Here is a 24787-nt window from a genome sequence, read left to right on the forward strand (position 1 = left end):
GATTGCACAAGTTTGAATCCTATATGAATAATCAGTTCTCTGAAGTTTTGAGGTACCATTTTCTGACGACTGCCGACTAACAAGAAACCTAGGTCCAAGGTATCCTGTCTACTATCTCCGTTCACTTATTATCAAAAATGTCTTTGGTACGTACACATCGCAGTTAATTATTTATAGTACATCATCGTCATGTATTTTATACAAACGAGTTCTACACAGTACTGAGATGGCTGTTCTAGTGTTCTGATTGATAATTTTGAGGCAAGTGAAGATTTCGAGTAGGGAATCGAACATTACCCTGCAAGTTGACTGGTTTTATAAATTTCTCATTGTTAGCGTAGGCAAGATCACAGCAGAAATCAATATAGTAACTATAATAATCAAAAGCATTGTTTTAGTCCATGTTGTATAAGTATCTGATAATTGAATCACAATTACAAATAAACACTCATTTATGGCATTTATCGTACATCATATTGTTCAATGCATTAAGTAGGTGAAATTGATTGACATTAGATTTGCGTTTCATCTCTAGTTTAGGTTATTTGTCAGTCACTTTAGTTCCACTTTTCAGCTCATGGTTGTTTTTTTTTTCTAAAAAAATTAACTTGGAAAATACCATCTTGTTGACTACTTAACAAATGGATTCATGAATTACATAGACATACTCTGTAAATGTACTTCAATGTATTGTTGAAGTCGGACGATGAAGTTTAGAAATTCAGTGTGAAATAGTCCGTCAGTCAGTCATACGCAACGTATAACCTGGGACATATTTACATCGACGCAAATTGGGATATTTCAAAAGCACAGTGGAATGAGAATGTCAGTACAAATTCCAGAAATGGTAGAATTAGTAAGTGTTAGTAATAGAAAAAAAATAGTAATCTAACATGCGATTAGAGAGAATATAAATTAGTGGAATGATAAACAAACAAAGAATTTAAAAATTTAAGATCTATGAGAAAGACAAATAATGAATAATTTTGAGCCATTTCATCCAAAATCTCTAACTCTTGGTTACGATAAATACATGGACCTCATTTAAGTAGTTTGCTTAACAAAACAATGTTAATGGGGGAAATAGAAAGTTTCTAAGTCAGTCTCTTACAATAAAAGCTGAACACTTATAATTAACTACTTTTTTTCTCATAAATTTCACTACTAGTAGCCAATGTTATTGGAGCCCTCAAATGCCCTGGTATGGCCGAGAGTGGGGTGGGACCGCCCTCCCCCTCGAAATGCTCTCACACGGTCATGCGTATACAGCCTCTGACAGGGAAGTCCTACTCACTGCCTTCCCGTGGCGGGGGTGTTGTTTACGAAAATGAGAGGACGAAAAGCGAATGTCCGGTGCTTTAACCGGATTCCAAACCAATGGTGCACATGGGCTCCAGTATCCTGCGGGAACAAATGACGTATGAACCAATTTTTGGTCACCGGCTACCATAGGATTGCATCTCCTCACGGTGCTCCACTGCATTGTGGATTAGACCTTTAGGTCAAAGGTTCGGGGTGTGGCCCCCTAAGAAAACCACCTGCTTTGTTCTGGGCACCCGGGTAGTATCAGACAACACTCAATAAAGTACAGTGTCACATGAGGGGTGAGTGTATTATATGAAAATGTCATGCTTATGCAAAAGAATACATGAATATCGCAAAGGCTCGGACAAAAATGAAAACGTTAGTATGCGAATATGAGCAAATCAATGAGCGTACAAAAAATTAACATGTACTAATGCTATGACTGTCTGAACGATAAAATAACACGTTTGTATGAGTGATTCAAAGTATCGTGAAAACAGTAATAAATTGTTTGTAGGTATAACAGCGAAATAAATCGTCAAAATGGCTAGAGTAGAATATGACAGAAATTGGTCTGTGATGCTGACAAAATAGTGAAATATGCGAAATATATGTTCTGTTGAGCCGCAGCAGAATAAATCGCATTGACTAGTGATGAGTGAATTCGAATTTAAATGCGTAGGATGATAATAGGAAAGTCATGAAATGATATGTGCATCGACGGGTGATATTCGTTGCTGTACTGCAATTGATAATAATCATAAAATTTGAAGTCAGTGAACGTTGTCGTCTGCGTTATGACAGATGCATTGAGTCATCGTTAAATATGTATTAGTAGAAGAATGACCAGAGGAACAGAATAGTGACTGAGTAGACGAGGTACGTAGAGTCGTATTCCTTTTTGGTCATGAAGCCTAGAGTGGTTTGTGTGGTTTGAGGGAGATGCGCTCTATCTCGTTTGTTACAAAACCGTACCAAGGCATGACAAAAATACCAATACATATGATTAGTGATGGAGACGTATGAGACTGACTTGGATGTGACGAACAAGAGTGTATCTTTGAGAGGCTAGCTCTAAACTCTATGTTCTGATATACCGAGCGATGGGTATAGAATAGAAATTGCAGTACTCGAATAGCGTTTTTGAGTGATAAGTGATGCAGAATGTAGTTACGCACGTGGAAGAATAGATAAAATGAGCGTAATGGTTACTAATCAGCTAGTCAGAAGCATCCACAGACATAATAGGAGGCGATTTCGAAATGAAAAATGTATGTTGTGATAACATAAATTGCGGACCTCGGCTAAGTGAATGAATGTAATATTAGATCAAAATGACATGAAAAAAATTGGAACGAACTCACTTAAAGCAGGAAAATTTCACGTTTTTGAATATTAAAAATATTCCAATGAGTTCTAGATGCCATTACGTAAAGTGGAATTTTCATAAAATAATAATTTGTTCGGTGAGTAATATGATTGCGAAAATGTCATGATTTAATGACAGCACGAACAAGATTAATAATTCCACATTCGGTCATGATATTGATAATAATGTAATCAGCATATAATGATAATTTGAATCGTAATGAAGCAATCCGAAAAATGTATCAATGAGGATAATTGACATGAGGACAAAGTATCGATAAGATAATACGACTTGAGCATGTCCATGTCATGTTGCACAGGCTGTGCTGATTGCGTCGGATTGGAGATTGCGCTGGCTTCGCTGAATATGTTCGTCGAACGTATAGAGTGCAGAAGTGCCTTCATCGATGTAGCTTGCTGCGTTGCGTTCGTCGTCGGCGGACTTACCAATGAAGTGAATCGTGGATCTGACTCCAAGATCGTATAAATGATTGTTATCACCTATTCTCGTTTATCATCGTCGACTTAAATCGCGTTAGCCAATAACGGAATTAAATAAGTCGAATAACGAGAATTGATTTGTGAATACATATATTTTGTACATGAAGCAAATGAAGCACAGCAAAGCAAAAATCACACGTATGGAAGATGGCTGGGAAGCCAACTCCATTTTAATTAAGCGTTACTCAGTATTTATAGGCAGACAAAATAAACTACAGACATGTGATGAATCATGGGATATGAAGTGTACACACATATACGCTCATATGAAAACAGTCAAGGCTAATAAGCGAATAATTAACAAGGTCAAAATATGGCTCAAGTAAAATGAATAAAATAGGATGTCCGGAAGTTAGAATAAGGTATATGGGCTTGCCATAATAACTGACACTACAATCTCATAACTTGACTTATTTCTTGAATTTGTAAGTTAATATTCAATACAAAACGATCTCAGTTGTTGTATTGATGTCCCTTGCTTTTTAATGACAGCCCAAATAAAATCGGCCTTTGACGAATACAGATTAAACTAAGCTCCACACGACCTGTTCAACTAAACTGTTTATTAAATATAAAAATATGAACTAACGTTTTCCAGCCCAAAGACAGTACTCCATACCTTACAAATGTCTTTATTTCTACTGTTTGTTATTTTTTTTTTGATGGAGTTTTGTCCTCTGAGCTGGATGGTTTGGTCGTGGAGCTTTCATCGTTCTTCTGAACGACATCATCAGCACAAACTTCAGATAGAAGTGAAGTGTTCGAATTTCTCCATATGTGTTTCACAGCTTGTTCTGTGCATCTCGATGTTGATTGGTTCTTGTTGACCTTAAATTTATCATTGTTGTAAACAATGATAAATTTAAGGTCAACAAGAACCAATCAACATCGAGATGCACAGAACAAGCTGTGAAACACATATGGAGAAATTCGAACACTTCACTTCTATCTGAAGTTTGTGCTGATGATGTCGTTCAGAAGAACGATGAAAGCTCCACGACCAAACCATCCAGCTCAGAGGACAAAACTCCATCAAAATCATCCACCTGAGCTACAAATCTTCTCCACTGTTTGTTATGATGTGAATCATGTGTGTGTATCACTAGTGTTATTTTCATACATTCGGTTCCCTTTGCAAATTTAGATAAAACAAAAACTGCATTAATTACAGTTCTCATTTTGTTTCTTTACTTTTTCTTCAGTTGCTAATATGTTTGACTGTCCTGAATTACTGCGACACATTGGTATTCGAAAAAAACAGTTCAGAGTTATTGATTGAGATCATGAACCGATTAATGTTAGACCACCACCTTTGGAAACCTGGAAGCACTGGACGGCCGTTTCGTCCTATTGTGGGACTCTTTAGCATTGCGCGTTCACGATCCCGCTCGCGGGATTCGAACCCAGGGCCTTCGGTCTCGCGCGCGATCACTTAACCAACTGGACCACTGAGCCGACATCCAATGGTGATAGTGTCTAACATCAACCAATCCATGAAATTGCGCGACCAACTTTCATTGTACTGAGGTAGATACCTGTCTCTACTCGACATGGATTAGTTCCACTGACCACGGCTTCTCACTAGAACTCCGAGAATTCCCTCACGAAGCTAGTCACTAGTGAGCATATGTTGATTACTAGTATAGGGGTTGTGGAGATTATTAAGTTTTTGATTGAGATCATGCACCGATTGATGTTAGTCTCACAACAGGACGAAACGGCCGTCCAATGCTTCCAGGTTTCCAAAGGTGGTGGTCTAACATCAATCGGTTCATGATCTCAATCAAAAACTTAATAATCTCCACAACCCCTATACTAGTTCAGATTTAATTTTTTCCAGTCTAAATCATGAACTAATCTCAACTAATCTCGACCACCATTGAAAATCTGAAAACACTAGACTACCGTTTCGTCCTAGTAAAGGAGTCCGCATTAACAACTGCCTCCTTGGGAATCGAACCCAGGGACTTCGGTTACATGTGCTGACGCTAAACCTTTGGATCATTGACTTAGCATCCAACGGCGTTAATGACTACAACTGGTTTACGATATTGTGCAACCTTCATTAATTGTCTGCGGTGGATAACTGTCTCACACTCGACACCGATAAAACTCCACTGGTCTCGGTTTCTCACCAAAGTCCTAGAAGTTACATCCTGAAGCTAGTCACCAGTGCACACGTGATTATTATTAATGTAGGGTATTTGTAATACCTCAGCTCTAATCTGTAACGCACTACTCGCGGCTCTTCTTATAACGCTGCTACGGTTACTGCCGATCCAAAGCCCGAAAAATGATAAGGTGTCGGGCATGAGATCAGAAGACAGCATTTAACCACTGTCGAACACTATCAGAAAAGGCCAAGGCACAGACCGAATACACAGAAAAAACAAGAGGGTGAAGAAGAACTGTAGATTCGACAAGTAGAAACACATGTAAGACTTAGCAATGGTGGCGGAAAAAGATGCAAGTGAAGGAAATGTGAGACAAATACATGGTACAACGAATAAACTGGTGGGGAAATATAGTAAACTAAAGCGATTAGTCACGAACACAGAAGGCAAACCGATGACTGGGATTCAAGAACAGAGGAACAGGTGAGAATACTTTGAATAGCTCTTGAATAAACCAACTCCGCTTAACCCACCAGACGTCGAAGTACCACACACTGATTTCCCTATGAATGTCACTCGATCAGCGACCAAAAAAATCGGCACGGGTATCAGACATAGCAAGAGTGGGAAAGTATCAGGACTAGATAACACACCAGTTGAAGCACTAAAGTCAGAAATAGGAGTAACTGCAAACATGCTCCACATCTTATTGAGAAAGACTTGTGAGGAAGAATAAGTGCCAACAGACTGTAAAGAAGGATACCGAGAAAATAAGATCCGAGAAAGTGTGAGGATTACTAAAGCATCACATTAGTGTTGTAGCGGATGAGAACTCTGGTGGGGACAACGAATTTATTGTTTGGAGAAAATTACAGAATTCGTAAAACGTGAAAAACGTACATTAATTACTTCATTTACAAATCTCTCATCAATTGTCTTTCACATTCTGAACGACTTTTCCAAGTCATACACCCTTTCTATCCTCGTTCTGTTTTCCCCAACTCGATTTTTTAAGCCTTCTGCTGCCATGTTTCCTACTTCCGACTGGCGTCGACACGCATAAGTAGTATAGACTATCACTACCGGGAAAAGTTTTCAACAATGTTGTTGAATCAGATGAAAGGTTACGTAGAATACCATAGATTATTATTGAGCAGTCACTTGAATGTGCTATCCGCTAATAAACTGTAATCGCTGCTTGTTTTTGCCTTCTGAGTTCATACGCCATCGGAATTTACTTAATAACGGTTATCAGGGTGATTGATGAACGTAACCTAAGGATTTATTTCGAAGACAAGCCACTACACTGCAAGGTCCTTAACTACGAGAAAGGATTTTTCTTAGTGGAGAGTAAAACCTTATGGTAACTTTGTCACAATAGACCGCTTTGTTGTAGCTAGACGATTTGGATTTGGCAGATGACCTAGATCTTCTATCGTGAACCAACACATAAAGGTGAAGACAGTCAGTTTAGTAACCGTATGTGCAAAAGTAGTCATCAACATACACAAGAAAAAAGCAAGATCCTGAAATACGACACAGAGAACCAACACAATTACAATTGATGGAGATGCTCTGGAAGAGGTGGAGACTTTCAGATATCTGGTCAGCGTCATTTGTAATTTGGAGGACTTGATGCATGTGTGGGTGCAGAGATTGACAAAGAGCAGTATTCCCACAATTGAAGATGTGAACATGTGGAACAACTGTCTGCAAGCCAACATCAAGGTCAGAATTTCGATATAAACTTCAAGACAGTTCTGTTGTACGGAGCTGAAACGTGAAGAACTACTACAACCGTCATCAATAATGTACAGGAATTTAAGAACACGCAAGATACTCAATATCCATTGACTAGATGTCATTAACAACAAGCTGCTGTGGGAGAAAACAAGCTAGCTCTGGCTGTAGAGAAAATACTTTACAGGTTGGTAGGATGAAGATTATGAAAATCATCAGATCGCATCATGAAACAAGCCCTAATTTGGAATCCTGAAGGGAAATAGAAAAGAGAGAGACCATGGAATACATTGTGTCGGGAATTTGAGGGAGGCATCACTGATTTTTTGAATATAAAGGGCAGGTTTGGGCTATAATTCACAAATCTGAATGATCTAGAATTAGCCTGTTTTGTTGGTTAGCTTAAATGTACTTATTGCATTCATTCTATACCCAGTCTTAGTTATCGGACTATGGAACTACGTAGAACATTTGTCCTCGAAACTATGTTTTTTTCAAATATATTGAACAAAGCGTGTAAATGTCCATCGTTTGGATTGATGTAAGCAGGTGGAGATGACATATAGTGGAGACCATTTTGCCGCCGTTCGTGCTATTGAACAACGCGTCGTATGTAGTGCGAACATTTTTGAAGGAAGAAAATACTTGTTAGGCCTATCTTTAATGAGCTTGACGTATGATTTAGTCACATTTGAGTAAAAATTGGATAAATATACTTTTCTTTGCTGTTTTTTTCTTCTGAACCTATATTATACAAGTGTTCAATATTACATTTATATTTTAATGATGTATTGTTAGCGGGACATAGAGTGGATTAAAGCATGCTCAATGCACGATTGCTTTGCTGCACGCTGATTGGCTAATTCTTATCCAATCAGCAACAGCCGATACTTGGAGAGTACTCTAGAATCTTCTCATGTAAAAACTATAAATATACTAACGTTTTCCCTATTACACTGCTTACTTCCATCTAACCTTGTTATTTGGAATATAATCTCTTTCCTGTTCAACCGTGTTCTGATTTGGGGACTAAGCAATAGGAATAGCTGGGTTGTAACCGTAAGAAAGAGATTATAACATGCATCTATTATCTCAAAGACAATTATTGATTATTGTATACATCTATCTCCAATTGTTGTTGTTTTTATTGTCATTAGTAAATTTTAATTATCATGTTCAACGTTTTTTCCATTTATTGATTTTGTTATTTTTCTCTAGAAGATCTCCACAAATATCATAAACAAGAATTTTGAGCTTAGATCTATGACTTACATCGAGATATATCTTAATGACATATGGAAAACATCTTTTTTTAAAAATAAGTATTACTTGTATTTTTGTTTTTTTATTTGTATAATCCATAATGAATTGACTAAATTTTGGTGTTGTTGATCCAAAATAATGTGAGAAATCTTTTTGTAATTTAATTTGCCTTAATTGAGATTTTCATTCATATTGAACCAAACAAGCAATTTTGTTCAATAAAATTGAAAGATGAATAATGATGATTGAATGGAATATATGAAGTACAATCTTTTTTTCCATACTTTGAAGAGTTCAATTCTTATCTTGAATATGAGAGTTAGATGTGTATTGTAAAAACAATCGTATTTGAATAATAACATAATAAACAAATTTATTACTTAACCATAATCTTAAGAAGAGAGATTTTTCTATTATAAACTTTGTGTTTTACTCAATAGTGGATTTTTCCGCCAAGGTTTTTAGTTTCATAATTATGACGGTTACTATGGTGATTGTTATGTATATATAATTACTATTATTGACTGTTAAATGGTTGTTTAGGTTTGATCTCCTGACACCATTCTCTTCTCTGCTCGCATAAAACGCTGATTTTCGTTCCTAGATACATTGCTGCACACATATACTTCTTGTTCTCACTTATCAGTTGCCGTTATTTGCGTTTGCAGACATTCCCATTACGTGATTATTTACTTTGAATTATATCTATCATATTTGGAACTATTGGCTACTTCTTATAATTGTCGATTACGAGACCAAAACTCGAACACACATCCTACTGACTGGTTAAGTAAAGTCCCGCAATTTTCTATTTGTGTAGATTATCAATTGTCTTGATACTTTTTGCATTATTTTGGAATTCAGCAGTAAGCTCATTGAATTTTTTTTATCACCTACCACCTGCTGTAATTTAGACAATTAACCCGCTATGTAAAAGTATGTGTGAGCCTAATTGAGCTCAATCTTTATCTATCCCCCCATTGTTTGTTTACACAGACAATCAACGACTTACCCACAGTTAATTAGCACTCATAAAATACATGGATTTCTCAACCTTTACACTCTTGCTTCCCAATGCACTTGGCTTTTGCGTGCTCGCGAATTTTATTAATTATCATTAATACACTCACTATCCCAACAACTGGTGTTCTGGCTTTTGAATATTCTCGAGTAAATTCCCAGTACTACTAGGAGAATTGGTGCTGTAAGTTCTTTACTGTGCAGCTGTTCGTCCCTTTCCCAGCATACATGCCCTAGCACAGTACAATTTACAGTCACTAATCTTTGGGGATTTGATCTTGAACGAATTGCTACGACAGAGAAGTCCAGTCAATACAAAATAACAATTGCTTATGAAGGGATCATTTGCATGTAAGGTAAAAGAAAATATATAAATCAGCTCGCCGAACTGTGTTGATAATTTTATTGAAGACTTTAGGTATTAATTCAATCCAAGACCTTCGTTTGATACCTCTCGAGTTATTTTTGTCTACGTAGGGTTCCACCTTATAACTATGGATTCTAGTTTACCATGATTTTGAAGATAACTAGGTATTATGTGCTTACTGAGGAAGAAAACAATATTCAATAAAATGGGAAATATATTTGTTTTAAATCGTTAATTACAAAATACATCAATTAATTTACAAAAAAGTGCTAGGCATCTGCGAACTGGTCCGGTTCACCGAATCTTCCATTATCTACAATTTGTTTTGAAAAACGAGCGGTGGAAATTTTTAATCATTGAAAATAACGAACAAATAAATGTCGTCGACTATAGTTCATGATGAGATTCACCAATATTTAATTTATTTATAAAATACAAATGTATGTACTAGGATTTGATTTACTATCCAGTTCCCTAAGTCAAGGCAGGCGGAAACCTGTGACCAACTGCTTGAAAAATTGAATTAACCACTAAACCATTGTTCCTAGTAGCGTATATTTGACATAATGTTATTATTGTTATGGAACCGAATTATTGGGAACATAATTATACCCTTAAAAAGTCAAAACTATCTGAAATGAGGGCTGCGTTATATATTATTTTATTGAATTTGTTTCGATATGAGATATTGGGGACATCCATCATACAGCTAAGTCGCACCTAGACAACTGCACTTTAGTCTGAATAAAGTCAGAAAACAGTTTTGGCTTCATAGGATGTAGGATTATATATTATAAAACTGTATCAAACAATAACTGACGCTAAAAACTTTTATTTAGAGGAATGTGCATTACTGAGGAGTCCCACAATAGGACGAAGTGGCCGTCCAGTGCTTCCAGGTTTTCAATGGTGATCTAACACCAATCGGTTCATGATCTCAATCAAAAACAAATAATCAATCAGAAAAATGATCAGTTTAACATAGCTAAACAGTCACCGATAAAACTAACTTTGAATTAACTATTGAAGTGTTAAAGAGGAAATTGTGCGATAAAATAATATGGTTATGCAACGTATAACTTACGAACACCTTCACAATTATCATGAATCATATGAATGAGATTCGATGAAGATTTGTCTAATTATTTGTTATGCTATTAAAACTCATTATTTCAAAAGAGCATGACTCAAATAACCAATGAGTATCAAAGGAAGTAATCACTAGTTATTAGAAGACAGCACATGGGTATACATGTAAGGTTGTTGGTAAGCCGGGATAAATAGGCGAGTTCACGATTTTTTAAAGTCAGGATATCATTTTATAACATTAGTTTTATATTTTGTAGTGTAACATTATTTTAGGTCAATATGTTTGTAACAACGAAGTGTAAATTTCGAACAGTATGATAGATGTGGACTTCTAGAAAGAGGATGAGATGTAAAAACCTTGAACAGTAATAAGAAATATTTTTAACAGTTGAATTCACGAGTCGATCTGAGCTAGACCAACATTGAAAACCTGGAGGCACTGGACAAGGAGTTCCATACTGGGACGAAACGGTTGTTCAATGTTTTCAGGTCTTCGATGGTGATCCAGCGTAAATCGACTCGTGAATTGAACTGTTAAACATAATAAAATCTCTACAAATCCCCCTACTGTCAAAGGTATGTAGCAAGAAATTAAACCGAACTATGCACTTAAGATTACTTCTCACAATAGTTTCACGTTGCCTTAGTGGTTATTTAACTCGTTTGGAAAAGATGATAAACTTATCACAGAAATTCGTTCAACTATTTAGTAATATAACTCACTATTCGTATGGTTTTCGAATTCCATACCCTGATCATTAATTTCATATTCATCATCTTCTGCGAAACCCTCGAAGTCTGAATTATCATCTTCAGGATCCGGATTTAATGCTTGACAGTCGGCTAATGCTTTGTACATGTCTTCGAGCTGTGCAGAATCTTGTGGAACCAAGCGGAGGACGGACGTAGAACCAGGGCAGTCTGGAGCGCGGTCACTATCAGAGTCTACTTTTTCTTCATCTGAACCTTCTGCATCAATTTGCATGCCATCTTGCTCGTTCTGTGACTTCGTATCAGATAAATTATCAGTATTATTTGAATCCCATACACGATCTCCGTCGATCATTACTAATAAATGTGGGTGAGGAAACAAATTATTGGGATGATCTCCAGTCTGGTCTACCGTATTCCTGGCAATAGCATGTAAGGTTATTTGTGAATAAGGAATAAAGAATTGTTTTGATGTACCTTCCCATGTAAAACATCTACAAGTATAAAGGAATCAATATTACTTCTATTTTCAAGGAGAACTTTTAAATAGTTATGAATATTCAATTTAGACTAGAGGTGGAGTGAAAAGTGACAATTAATGTGTAATTTTAGTCAATAGTAAAAATATAACAAGATCGATAAATATTTGTGCGCCAGGTTGCATCTTACTTATTTCTGTCGTTTTAGTCAGTCAGCTACAACGTAGGACTACGCACATATGTACAATGATCCAAGTTGCCACACTACATTAGCACAACAAAATGAACACCGAATTCATAGTAGTTAATTCAGTGGTGGTAATATATAAAAGAAAGATTGCATATAAGGATATAATAATACGAAGAAAGAATTAGTTCGTAGAAAGAAAGATATAAAGCAATTTTAATCTCATAGTTTGAGGGAAGACAAAGACTGTATACACCTATGCCGTTGTGATCGATTCTGAGCCATGTCACACAGTATTTTATTTTATTTCAACACAAATATTGGTACAAGAGAGCACCAAATATATATGCGCCACACCATATTTGTGTGTGTGTAGGCTGTGATACTGCTCGGGTGCCCAGACTAGAGCAGGTGGTTATCTTAGGGGGCCACACTCCAAGCCTTTGACCTAAAGGTCTAACCCACAAGGCAGTGGAGCATCGTAAGGAGATGCAGTCCCATGGTAGCCGGTGACCAACGATTGGTTCATACGCCATTTGTTCCCGCAGGATACTGGAACCCATGTGCACCATTGGTTTGGAATCCGGTTAAAGCGCCAGACATTCGCTTTTCGCCCTCTCGTTTTCGTAAACAACACCCCCGCCACGAGAACGCAGTGAGTATGTCTTCCCTGTCAGAGGCTGTATACGCGTGGCCGTGTGAGAGCATTTCGAGAGGGAGGGCGGGCCCATCCCATTTTCGGCCATACCAGGGCATTTCATGTCATACAGAGTCTCCAACCATTGGTTACGATAGTCACGTGGACCCCAACCGAGTAGTCTGCATCTACCAACATAGCTTAGACCAGAAGTTAGTGATTTTATGGACTGATGCCACGTTTTGGTTTGAACGCCCTTAACTTTCTTCCTACTTTCTCCAACAATAGTCAGGATTGCGCACAGTGCTAATAGGTGGTCTAGACGTATATTATTTCTTTGGAATCCGTACACAGGGCCCAAGGGTAATTATCCAGTTAGCTTTGCCTAACTATTGGTGAGAACTAACATGAGTTTTTTGGAGATTTGTCAGCAACTTATTGCGATTTTATTGTCTTTAAGATAGGTGACCTGGATGAGGGAAAGTGAAATGTAAAGAAATACACAGTACATATAAAAATACAACAAATGTGATTTCTCGATTATTTAGTTTAATTCTTTTTACACGAGCAAAACTGATTTTTCACCAACTATTGGAAAGTAAACTCAGTATTTTAATAATCCAGTATGAGTGATAAGCCTAACGGTATCATTATATTACATGTAAATTTCTAATATAACCTATCTCCATAACTTACTCCTCAGATATTTTTAAGGTTCCAGTGTCTATCAGAGAAGAATCCTCATAAAGTGAAATATTAAATTGTAGAAAGTGTACATCGGAATATTCGCCGTCAGCGACCATTTGTGCAAAGTCCAGGATATAACTAAGTTAAACGAGCTTGAATAAGAAACGTTTGTAATCGCTAACTAGATTGGAGATTCTGAAAAGTTAAAATGGATAGGATAAAAATAATGAAAATACTTCAAAATTCAGGTAAAACGAAATGGAAATCTTAATTGGCCTTATCAATAAACTGTTTCACAACATCCATTGAATGTTACAAGCATAGTTTCACCAGTTGAAACACGATCGAGGATCTGGTTTACATAAGCTTGCGAACATAAATTTTTAATAGCGTGAAAATGCTGACTCCGAGTCTTTCCGATATTCCTGTTACGTGGTTCAAATACACTACATATTTTAAGAACTTTTTAGATAATTTCATGTCCCGCTAAAATCTTGTTACAATTCACTGAGTACATGTATAAAAAAGACGTAAAATTTTATGGAGCAACATCAGTGAGTTTTCCCGATGTATAATAGGCTTACGACTAATTTTTTACTCTTTGCGCCTTGCGATCATTAATTAGTAGGTTATGTCCTTTTCTGGTTACTTGTCAGATTACTAATATGGATCCCTGGTAGATAGATTATGTAATAATCTATTGATCCTTCAGAGCACTTCAACAATGAATCGTAAATTTATTTATTTATTTGAACACATAAATATTGGTACAAGAGGGCACCAAATATATATGCGCCACACAAAACAATGAGAATTTAAAAACAAGGAAGAAAAAAAAGTAAGGAGCGTGAAGGAAAAGGGGAACAATAACGAACAGATTGGTGTAAGGTAGTGCAATAATAATAATAGTAATAATGGGGGAACGGGAAGGTACAATCAGAAGAAATCTTTCAGGTAAGGGAGACACAACCACTTTTTATGAAGAAAGTAAAAGAAGGTTACAGCAGGATAGCCACTGGCTTCTATTCTGAGCCATATCTGATAACGTCTCTAGCCACTGTGTTGCACCATCTCTCGGACCCCAACCAGGGAGCCGTGAAGGACCAAGACGAGCCAGCCCTTTGCAGCTTTCTTCCATACCACGACACCATGTCATACATTGACCACCTCTCCGCTTTTTCCAACCAGTCCCAGAGTCGGCAAATAATGCACGACGTGGAATTCTCTGGGACGACATTCGTAGAACATGTCCAAGCCACCGAAGTCGGTGTTTCAAGATGGTGACACCAATTGAATTATCATCTCTGTGCCCGAACACACGATGCCGAACCTCTGCATTACTGACATGGTGTTGCCACTGAATGTCAGCAATCCTTCGGAGACAGCGATGATCGAACACAGAGAGTCGTCTAACGTCCTCAACTCAGAGAGGCGAGGTTTCACAAGCATAGAGCAAAACTGCTTTCACCGACGCGTTGTAGATCCGACCTTTTACAGCCAGACTAACATCACGGAGTCAAAGATAGCCCAGGTTGGCATAAGCCGCCCTGGTTTTCATTAAATGGGCATTGGCCTCATCACTCGCCCCCACCAGTACTTACTTATGCAGCTACCCAGATACACGAACTTCTCGACTACTTCTATCTGCTCACCACCTAGAGTGAGTACAGGATTAGAATCCCACCAGTCTTATAGAAGTACTTTGCACTTCAAAGGTGCAAAACACGTACCATACCTACGGACACTGATAGCCAACTGATTAAGTGCGGATTGCATGCCTTGGGCATTATCGCACAGTAAGACAATATCATCCGCATACTCAAGGTCGAGAAGTCTTTCTCCAGGCAACAGATCCACATCGCCATTACTTACATCCATCAGAGCTGTTTCCAGAATGTCGTCGATGGCAAAGTTGAAGAGGAATGGTGGGATTGGGCAACCCTGCCGAACCCCACTGCTCGAATGGAACAATGGAGAAAGGTGGTTGTATGCCCTCACTCTGCCTGAGGTGTTTGTATATAAGGCTTTTAGGATGTTAATAAACTTCTCAGGCACACCTTTCTTCAATAGACAATCCCAGAGAACAGTCCTGTCCAACGAATCGAAGGCAGCCCTGATGTCAAAAAACACTACGATTGTTGGCCTTTGATAAGTATGGCGGTGTTCTAACATTTGGCGGAGGGTGAAGATATGATCAATACATCCCGGACCAGAACGAAACCCATCCTGCTCCTCGCGAGTCAATCTTTCTCGGGTTTTGAACAACCTACGAAGTATGACGGAAGCCAATAGCTTGGACGCAATCGGAAGTAGACTTATCCCCCGATAGTTGTTACAGGAACGACGCGAACCCTTTTTAAAGATAGGGACAACTATCGACTCATTCCATGACGTTGGTACACTCTCTAGTTCCCAAACCTTTTTAAACAACGTCGTCAATTCCTTAGTCAAAAAGTCACCACCATCTTTAAAAAGAGCCGGAGGTAAGTCATCTGGGCCAGGTGATTTGTAACGCTTCAAGAGTTGGAGTTCCTTGCGGACTTCCTCCTCGTTTGGTGGATCAGTCGTCACCGGCTATGGAGGGCAGGACAGTCTGACCGATGTTGCCGGAGCAGCAGGCCAGTTGGACTGCCCTTCGAAAAATTCTGCCCATCGTCCAAGACGTCGATGGATGTTAGTGATTAGCATCCCATCATCCTCGCGGATTGTTTCACTCACACCGGACTTCTTGCTGCCAGTAGCTCGGATGAGTTGGAGGAGCTTCCGGTAGTTACCAGATGCAGCAGCTGCTTCCAGCTCATTAGCACGCTTCGACCACCAGGCTTCTAGGTCCTTACGCAAGCTTTGCCCAATTTCCTTACGTAACATCCTTCGTTTATGGTCAAACTCACGGTCACCCGGAGTAGACCGACGGGCTTCAATGAGTTGTAAGGAACCTGCAGAAACCCAGTGCTTATAAGCGGGACGTTTCGCGAACCCACAACTGACTGTACCCGCCATTTTTATGGCGTCATGCAATCGCAACCAATGCTCATCTATACTTTTCGGTGGAGTGGTAGCTAGCCTAGAGGCTAGCTCGGTTCGATACTTACTTGCAACAGAAGTTGCAACCAGCTTGCTAATATCAATCCGTTGATGGCGGTCACTTCGTTGTCCACTGAAAAGTAAGGTAAGATTGGCGCAGACCAAGGGATGGTCCGAGTCCAGATAGGTACTCCAAAAGGGGCGGCAGTCTTGTACACAACAACGCCAGCGGTAGCTGATCGCGATGTGATCAATCTGAGTCCAGGCTTGAGATGCAGAGGGAGGACGCCAAGTGGCACATCGGCGATGACTGTGCCGAAAGTTAGTGCTAGCCAGAAACAGGTTGTGGTCTGTGCACAGTTGCAGTAGACGGTCCCCGTTATCTGTCCTGCGACCAACAAGTCCCCGTCGGCCACCTAAACGACTCTCTTCTGTGCCTAGACGCCCGACCTGAGCATTCAAGTCTCCGGCTAGTAATACAATATCTGTCGAACGCACTTTCTGGAGGACAGATAACTGGTGGTGAAACTCATCCTTGATTGCATCCGGGCTGCAATCTGTCGAGGCATAGGCGGAGATGACGAAAAGACATCGTTTCTCACGCCGATTTCTTCTCACTTTTATGGAACTTTCTAATCTAACAGCGCATAACCGACTGTTAATGGGGATCCAATTGATTAGTGCTGCTTCAGCTTTAGCGCTCAGTGCGACACCAACGCCAGCAACACCAGACGAAGATGCCACAGGGTCCCCGGATAAACGCACGTAAAACAAGCTTTTTGAAGCGACAGATGGAGATCGAATTTGTAGTACTTCACCAGAGTCTTGAATACGGGTCTCGGATAGACAACACACGTCGATATTAAGACTTTCCAAAGACATAGCCAGACCTATCTGTTATCCGACCTGCATAAATGTGCGAACGTTGAAGGCAGCCAGTTTGAATGGTGCACGTAGTTTTAGAAAAACTGCTCCAGTACTCATATTCGGTGGTAACATACAATTTTCAACCGGACAGTGACTCGAGAACGTTTAGATAGAACCGAATTTCCACCAAACACGAGCTGCTGTATAAGTCGAAAAAATAAGTATAAACAGAGTGGGAATAAAAGAGGGTGAATAATGACGTAGTAAATAATAATAATAATAATAATAATAATAATAATAATAATGCGAGATACGTGATTGTTATTTGCAGGGAGAGGAATATTTTTCGCAAGTAGACAGTTTATCATGTTTTTGTGTGCGGGCTGAGATAGTGCCCGGGTGCCCAGATCGAAGCAGGTGGTTATCTTAGGGGGACACACCCCGAGCCTTTGACCTAAAGGTCTAGCCCACAAGGCAGTGGAGCATCGTAAGGAGATGCAGTCCCATGGTAGCCGGTGACCAACGATTGGTTCATACGCCATTTGTTCCCGCAGGATACTGGATCCCATGTGCACCATTGGCTTGTAATCAGGGTATTCCAACTCCCCTAGGTGGACTCCTTATGTCCACCAACCCAGTTAAAGCGCCGGACATTCGCTTTTCGTCCTCTCATTTTCGTAAGCGACACCCCCGCCACGAGAAGGCAGTGAGTAGGACTTCCCTGACAGAGGCTGTATACGCGTGGTCGTGTGGGAGTATTTCGAGGAGGAGGGCGAACCCACCCCGCTCTCGGTCATACCAGGGCATTTGGGGGCGATTGGCTTCAAGTTAGCTGTTTAACTAACACTACCCCAATAGCCGCTAAGGAGGTCTCCAATAAACAAGTAATTATGTCTAAGAACAGTAAAATAACTTTATTTCAGCCTGATAATGTTGTAGTAGTAAACGGACAGCCTGGTTTAGTCACTGATATAGGGGAGGATGGACTACTAAAATTTAGGTCTTTCACTGACCCACGCAATTACATCGAAGATCCTTTCCCATCCAGTGATATAGGAATATTTATGTGCTCCGTAGTTAGCCATGAACACACATGGGTACGGTTAAGGACATTGACTGTAAATGTATAGCCATTAATTGTATCAATTACTTAGTCATAGTTCCATTGTTGCATACTTTTATGTGAATGTATGTTGTTTCATTTGTGCTTAATTCATGATCATAAACCATTTCATTACCTCTTATGTTATGTTTAGTCCGCCAACAAACAATACATCATTGTTGACGTTCCTAGCAAGAAACAACTTATGATAGCAGCCAAGCAGTGGATTGTTGGCAAAGAACTTTGCCTTTTTCCAATGGAGCTGGTCGATATCCTCCACCTGCACAACTGAGACCGACCAGATGACAATTGGTCAGTTCTGAAATGTAAAGTAATTCACAAATTCGGTGAGTAACAAACATAGAAACTATAATTTAATACAGATTCTCTGCAGTCTGCAAAGAATATGTTAGTTTCCCTCCAAATACTGTAACTTCACCGTAAAAACACTTCAACAGAAGAAAACACCTTGCCACTCAACACTGAGAAGCCCAAGAGGTCAGTACAATAATCTTACTAACATTTCCTAGAGGTGCATTGAAGCGTAAAGAAGGATTTCTTTACAATTCAGTAGACATGGATGTTGCCGAGGTGCAGGCTGGAAATAGCCACGTACATTATCCGAAATTTCGGTTGTTTGACAGAGTCGCCTCGCCAATTGCCCAGTACATTTCATTACTATTTAGATGTTAATGAATTAGTTCGACACAATTAGATACATCACCGTCAACATTAGAATCTAAGCATGTAGGCTGTGTTTCAGCGGCCCAGTAAGTCACCTGTACTATCAGGTGAAGTTTATAAGATTTGATAGGTTGTATACAATGGTGCAGAACATGTCGTCAGGTATCACTGACTTGAGTACAAATGTAAAGCTGTTACCAGCGAAGTTCAGTGAACGCGAACATCCGCATCAATTCGAATGCGGACTATCAAGTCAGCAGTTCCCTTCGTCATCTGAAGAGGAACTGCAGATGCTGGACACTGGTTTGCAGCAGGAAGAAACCAGGGACAGGTTTGTAAATCAACAACATTAATTTAATAATTTGTTCGTATTACACATGGCAATGGTAACGAGATCAATGGATGATGATCCTAAAACCTCAATGCGATATGTTTTGTCTCATCTCATGACACTTGAGGTGACCAGTAATTTTACGCTAATTGGCACTTCTTCAAAACGAGCACTTCAGAAATGCCGGTTTTACGGCTGCTTACGAAGTAACCTATATCTATTATCTTAACTTTAGGTGCATTAACAAATCGCTTTTTGTCATCCCCTGTCAACGAAAAAGACCTTGTGAAGCTGTACGACATCGCGACACAAGGTTATTTTCACGGTGTTAGAGATAAATTGACAAAGCGTAATGGGAGGAAAAAAGAACAGGTATGTACTAATTTAAAGTGATAACTTCCCTACTGCTCTATAGTTACAGTCAACGGTTTTAACGAACATAACCGTAAGTGAAGCTTCAAGTATCTGGCTGTGCCAAGGCATGTCATTCAGATATCATTGTAACTTCTCTTGTTCTTTACACTTCAGAACTCACAGGAAGATTATTTTCATCCTCAATAGCCGAAAATGCGTCACTAAACGAAGTAATCCGTGAAATGTCTTTTATGTTCTATTTATTTTTTAATAAACGTTATTTTGTAAATGAGCTTACTTTATTACTTACATGGGAAACTGTTGAAGTGTCGAGAAAGATTGTTTGATTGTCAGTGAACTTGCGATTAAATGCACATGCCTTATTAATAATACATCATCCGTTTCTTCTTTTGCAGATCTTTTCAAATAACAATGAGTTGGAAATTACAATGGAAATGCATCACGATTGATGCTCAAACTCCTGCTATAATGTTGTACAATAACACACTTTTCCTTTTCAATAAAGTTATTCAAAAATATGCCATTTTCCCCGTGGATTACAGTTTTATTGTGGTTTGTTGTAGGGATAAAGGCGAACATGGGAGACCTTTGGCGTTATGCCAGTGGTATTTTAAAAGTTGGACCAAAAGTAAACAATTCGGCGTATATTCAGGCGAAAAGAAGACAATTCGTCGGATATCTAGGCGAAAAGCAGTCAATTCAGCGGATATTTAGGCGAAAGTTAGACAATTCAGCGACATTTGAGCGACAAAAAGGGGAAAATCCTCATTATTTCCCCCGGACAGGCGAGAAAGCAGATATTTTGGCGCGTTCCCCCTCTATTTTCCAACGCATTTTCCCCTTTGTTAGCCTTTATTTCCGCTTTGTTGGTTGATTGAGACATCATTAATAACAAGAACGTTTAACGTGAGTACAAAACCAGTTAGTTACAGGAGTAAAACGTTGACCGGATTTTCAACATAAATTTTAAATGTTTGACTTACATTACTGCAAAGGCAAAAAGATGGTAGTACGACAACTCAGGTCCCAATTCTAAACGAAACACGAGGTGTGACGCAATGTTTGTATTCAGCTCCACAAAATAATCCCTTTTGCCAATAATCAAACTATGTACATTTTATGAAGTTAGACTTAGAGATTAATTATTAGGTTTTTAGGGCGTTCGTCGTTTTCTAAAACATATTTATGACGGACAGACATGACACACTTGTCTTATTCAGTTAGTTTACCTATTGCGTCTTACGAGATCACTGATCCCTAATTGTGTTTAGTATTGTAAGGTGCTTATTTAATGTTGCCCCGTAAAACACGTTGGGGTAGGGCTCAGTGGAGTTTAACTGACCTAACGAGAATAATAGGCAGTTGACTCACTATTAATTGGGATCCGCAGTACTAATAAGACACTCTCACAGCTAGAATGTCTATGAGGACTTTACTGCGAGACCTTGACTAGGATAACAGGTTTTTCTTTCAGATATGTTTTTGACGGCAACCACAATAGAATAAGGAGCTAACCTTTTCGATGTTTTTGGAATTGTCACATACACATCCTGAAGATATATATATGTTGTAGCATATCGTATTGAACACTTCATTATTTATCCTAGGCTTCAGGCTGACCAATAACTTGGATAGCATGTGGTCGTTGAGTCTTTCTAACCTTTCTTTCGTAGGAATCGGTCACATTCATGAAATACTCTTCATATGTTTGTAGTGGTTACTAACCACATGATCTTGGAGCTGAACATATGATTATTGGGAAAATTCATATTCAACAACTAACACGGAGCGAGGGTCAGCAATGGAGAACGCTCGGGCAATTAATTAATCGGATAGTGTGGCTCAGCTATTCAGGTGTGGTCATTCTTGTGTAACCGATGTATTTCCACATTGAATATACTATTCTCTCCCCAGTCAAAAAGTGTTGAGCATCTTATCGCTGAGTGTCATGATACGACAATTAAGGATTGACAATGACAGGACTTTCACTTAAAATCTTATAGATTAGGTAGTCGCATCACGACAAATTTGCAATTATGGGATTAGGTCATATTATAATAGTACTAATAATGAATTAGACCATAATTCTAGATGATTATGTCCTGGTGATTCTATGCTTATATGTGTGATTATGTAAATGTGCGTTCACGTGTTACTTAAATTGATTTGTTCAGTTTTATCAAACCTGAAGCATGCAACATGACGAAATGCACATGAATTATATTGGTGAAGTTTGCTACATGACAAAAATTTACGGAAATTGTGTTTATCTTTGTATAGTAATTTTCAGTTATTCATTGAGTCACTCCTTATATTTCAACTGTTAACCAAACGAGGGCTCAAGCGACCTTGATAATGTGTCTCATCACGGAGACAAAGCATATAGTTTGAAATTTTCACAGATTATAAGTCAAGCTCGTTCACTTCACTTTTAAGTTTTTAAACCAGTTCTTTTTATAAACTCGGAACACTTATGTCAGTGATCAACCTGTAGTGACTCACATTTATCACGAGAACACGACTGGTTTAATAAAAACAATTATTATTATAACCAACTGTACCAGTGTTTATTTTAATGTGCTTTTGTGTGGCTGTGCTAATGACAGCTATATTTTGCTTCCATTCTTATACACACACTTTGATTGTGACTTCGCGCGAATTCGGTTACGTTCTGTAACCAAGTTTGTATCCTGGCACGATCTCGGTATCCTTTCGATACCACGAGATCGCCAGCGAATATATTTCGACTTGGTCCATTAATTGCCTTCTGATATTTGGCTTCTCGGGGATTTTATGGATTTATTTGGTTACGTCCAACCCTCGCCTTCTGGTTTATTTGGCACGTGTTTCTTGGTAGCGGTGTTCATAGTTAACCTCAACTCGACACCACGCTAAAAACCGATCAACCTCGTCAGTAACTCTTCTAGGGTTATTGCCGGTGCCAAGGCGGAGTAAAATGGGGCGTTAATTGTGGAAACATAAAACTAATCCAACAGAAAAAATTTTTACGAAAAAACCCAGTCAAAATAGACAAAACAAGCCATTTAGACTGGACTATGGGAGTTGAACGGTTTTCATTCTGCAGAATTATGACGCGTCATAGTGAATGCCGAACAGATAGCTGCGTAAATGAGTAAATACAACTTGGCGGCTCTCGGAATAGGCGAAACCCGTTAGACACTATATGTACAGAAAAGGATAGATTTGGGAGCGATGCAATTGCACTCTGGTCATGAAGAAGAAAATGTTCTGATGCTGTCGAGAGAAGCACGAAAAGTACCTGAGTGATGGAAATCTCACGGATCCACAATCATCAAAGCATTCTTCAAAACAAAGGAGGAATGGACTGCAATGAATATGTAGAACTGTGGTCTACTATGATATTAGTAGTGCTTTAATAATAGACCTAGTCCTAGAATTGTAGATTTGTCATGATATAACTGCCTAATCTATAAGATCTTGCGTGGAAGTCATATCATCGTCTACACCGAATCACTACATTGTAACAATCACCAATACATTATGGAGAACAAACTTAGGCTAGAGATAGAACAATATGTTTAATATGAATGAGAGATATGAGGTAACATTCAGCAGAGACCACGCCTGCATGGCCGTGCCATGTCATACGATCAACTCTAATGAATTCAATTCATTGTTCCCGCCCTCTCCATCGTTGGGTTTTTCTCCGTGTTAAATGTTGCACATTGTCTCGTATTAGGGCCTAATGCCACCACAAATACTATCCAGTACTGGGCACCCACCAGTGATATGAATGAAAACGATAAAGATCAACTTTTTTACGAGAGACTGAAGTCAATCGTGTGGAAGTAACCAGTAAAATACCTGACCATCCTGATGAGAGGTACGAACGACAAAATCGGGATGTTGAGCGATTTTCACATTTACGTGCATACACAAAGCTATATGGGTCTCACCGGATCACACTACAGAGAACCAAATCCATTATATTTGTATCACTAAAATTTCGGAAGGTTAGTAGACGATCTTAGAACAAAGAGAAGGGCTGACATATCTTTAAATTACCACCTGGGGGTTGTTAAAGTGAAACTGAAGCTAAAGAAAGGATGGAAAGTGGTAGAAACATCATTATAAAAGCTCAGTACACCATTCCTTTTAGATACTGATGATCTCAATTAATTCAAGGTAGCTCTAAGTAACGGGTCCCAAGCGTTACAAGATCTAGGAATGGCGGGGAAAAAAGCCGCAACTGAAGGAAATATACGAACACTATATGACACAACAAAGAAACTAGCAGGGAAATATGGTAAACCTGACAGGCTAGTCAAGGACAAAGAGAGTAAACCACTTATTACAATTCAAGGAAAGTGGACCAGGTGGGCAGAACACTTTGAAGGACTCTTGAGTAGACCAGCTCCACTGAACGCACCAGATGTCAGAGCAGCGCACATAGATCTTCCCATAGACGTCACTCGACCAATAATTTAAAAAATCAGCACGGACGACAGATCGAGGGTGGGAAAGCAGCAGCATCAGACAATGTACCAGCTGAAGCACTGAAGTGAGAAATAGAATTAGCTACAAACATGCTCCGCATTCTATTCAGAAAGAGTTGTGAAGGAGAACAAGTGCCGGCAGAGTGGAAAAAGAAAAGGCGACCTGGGAAGATGTGGGGACTAAAATGTCACCACACTAATATCAGTACCAGGAGGCGTTTTCAACAGAATGAATCAGACGAAAGATTCGGTTGAAGTCCAGCTTCCAGATCCACAGGCTGGATTTCATAAGGATCGCTCGTGTACAGACCAAATAGCGACACTGCCGACCATCGTTGAACAATCAAATGAACGAAACTCATCACCATACATCGAACTCTTTGATTATGAGGAAGCGTTTGATAGTACGGATAGGAGAAACTCATGGAACAAGTCAACTTTGGTTGTGGAAGAAATTC

General features: G+C 39.0%; 2 protein-coding genes across 5 annotated transcripts in view; one reads left to right on the plus strand and one right to left on the minus strand.

Annotated features, from left to right (window-relative positions):
• Window positions 1–8711, plus strand: part of BEST2_5 (Bestrophin-2) — a 44581-nt gene extending 35870 nt beyond the window's left edge. For all 3 annotated transcript variants that reach the window (XM_051212361.1, XM_051212362.1, XM_051212363.1), the window contains one exon: window positions 8247–8711. In XM_051212361.1, coding sequence (XP_051072538.1) covers window positions 8247–8268 — 22 coding nt within the window. In that variant the 3' untranslated portion in view covers window positions 8269–8711. The remainder of the gene's footprint in view (window positions 1–8246) is intronic.
• A 1169-nt stretch (window positions 8712–9880) lies between these two features.
• On the minus strand, window positions 9881–20986 carry CLNS1A_1 (Methylosome subunit pICln). 2 transcript variants are annotated; one of them, XM_051212364.1, is made up of 4 exons: window positions 18598–20986; window positions 13478–13663; window positions 11491–11972; window positions 9881–9991 (listed from the first exon to the last, which is right to left on the minus strand). In XM_051212364.1, the coding sequence occupies exons 2-4, from the start codon at window positions 13582–13584 to the stop codon at window positions 9948–9950; spliced, it is 633 nt and encodes a 210-aa protein (XP_051072541.1). In that variant the 5' UTR covers window positions 13585–13663; window positions 18598–20986; the 3' UTR covers window positions 9881–9947. The 2 variants fall into 2 exon arrangements, with proteins under 2 accessions (XP_051072541.1, XP_051072542.1); XM_051212365.1 differs by having other exon boundaries at window positions 9948–11972; window positions 20835–20986.
• Between the last annotated feature and the right edge of the window lie 3801 nt (window positions 20987–24787).

This window comes from Schistosoma haematobium, chromosome ZW, assembly GCF_000699445.3.
Source record: "Schistosoma haematobium chromosome ZW, whole genome shotgun sequence".
NCBI classification, from domain to species: domain Eukaryota; kingdom Metazoa; phylum Platyhelminthes; class Trematoda; order Strigeidida; family Schistosomatidae; genus Schistosoma; species Schistosoma haematobium.

Coding starts and splice junctions, on each gene's coding strand:
- CLNS1A_1 (XM_051212364.1), bottom strand. CDS start 13,584: ATGGTCGCTGACGGCGAATATTCCGATGTACACTTTCTACAATTTAAT. Junction 11,973..13,477: donor ACCTTAAAAATATCTGAGGA/GTAAGTTATGGA, acceptor TTATACTTGTAG/ATGTTTTACATGGGAAGGTA. Junction 9,992..11,490: donor ATTCGAAAACCATACGAATA/GTGAGTTATATT, acceptor AACAAATTGTAG/ATAATGGAAGATTCGGTGAA.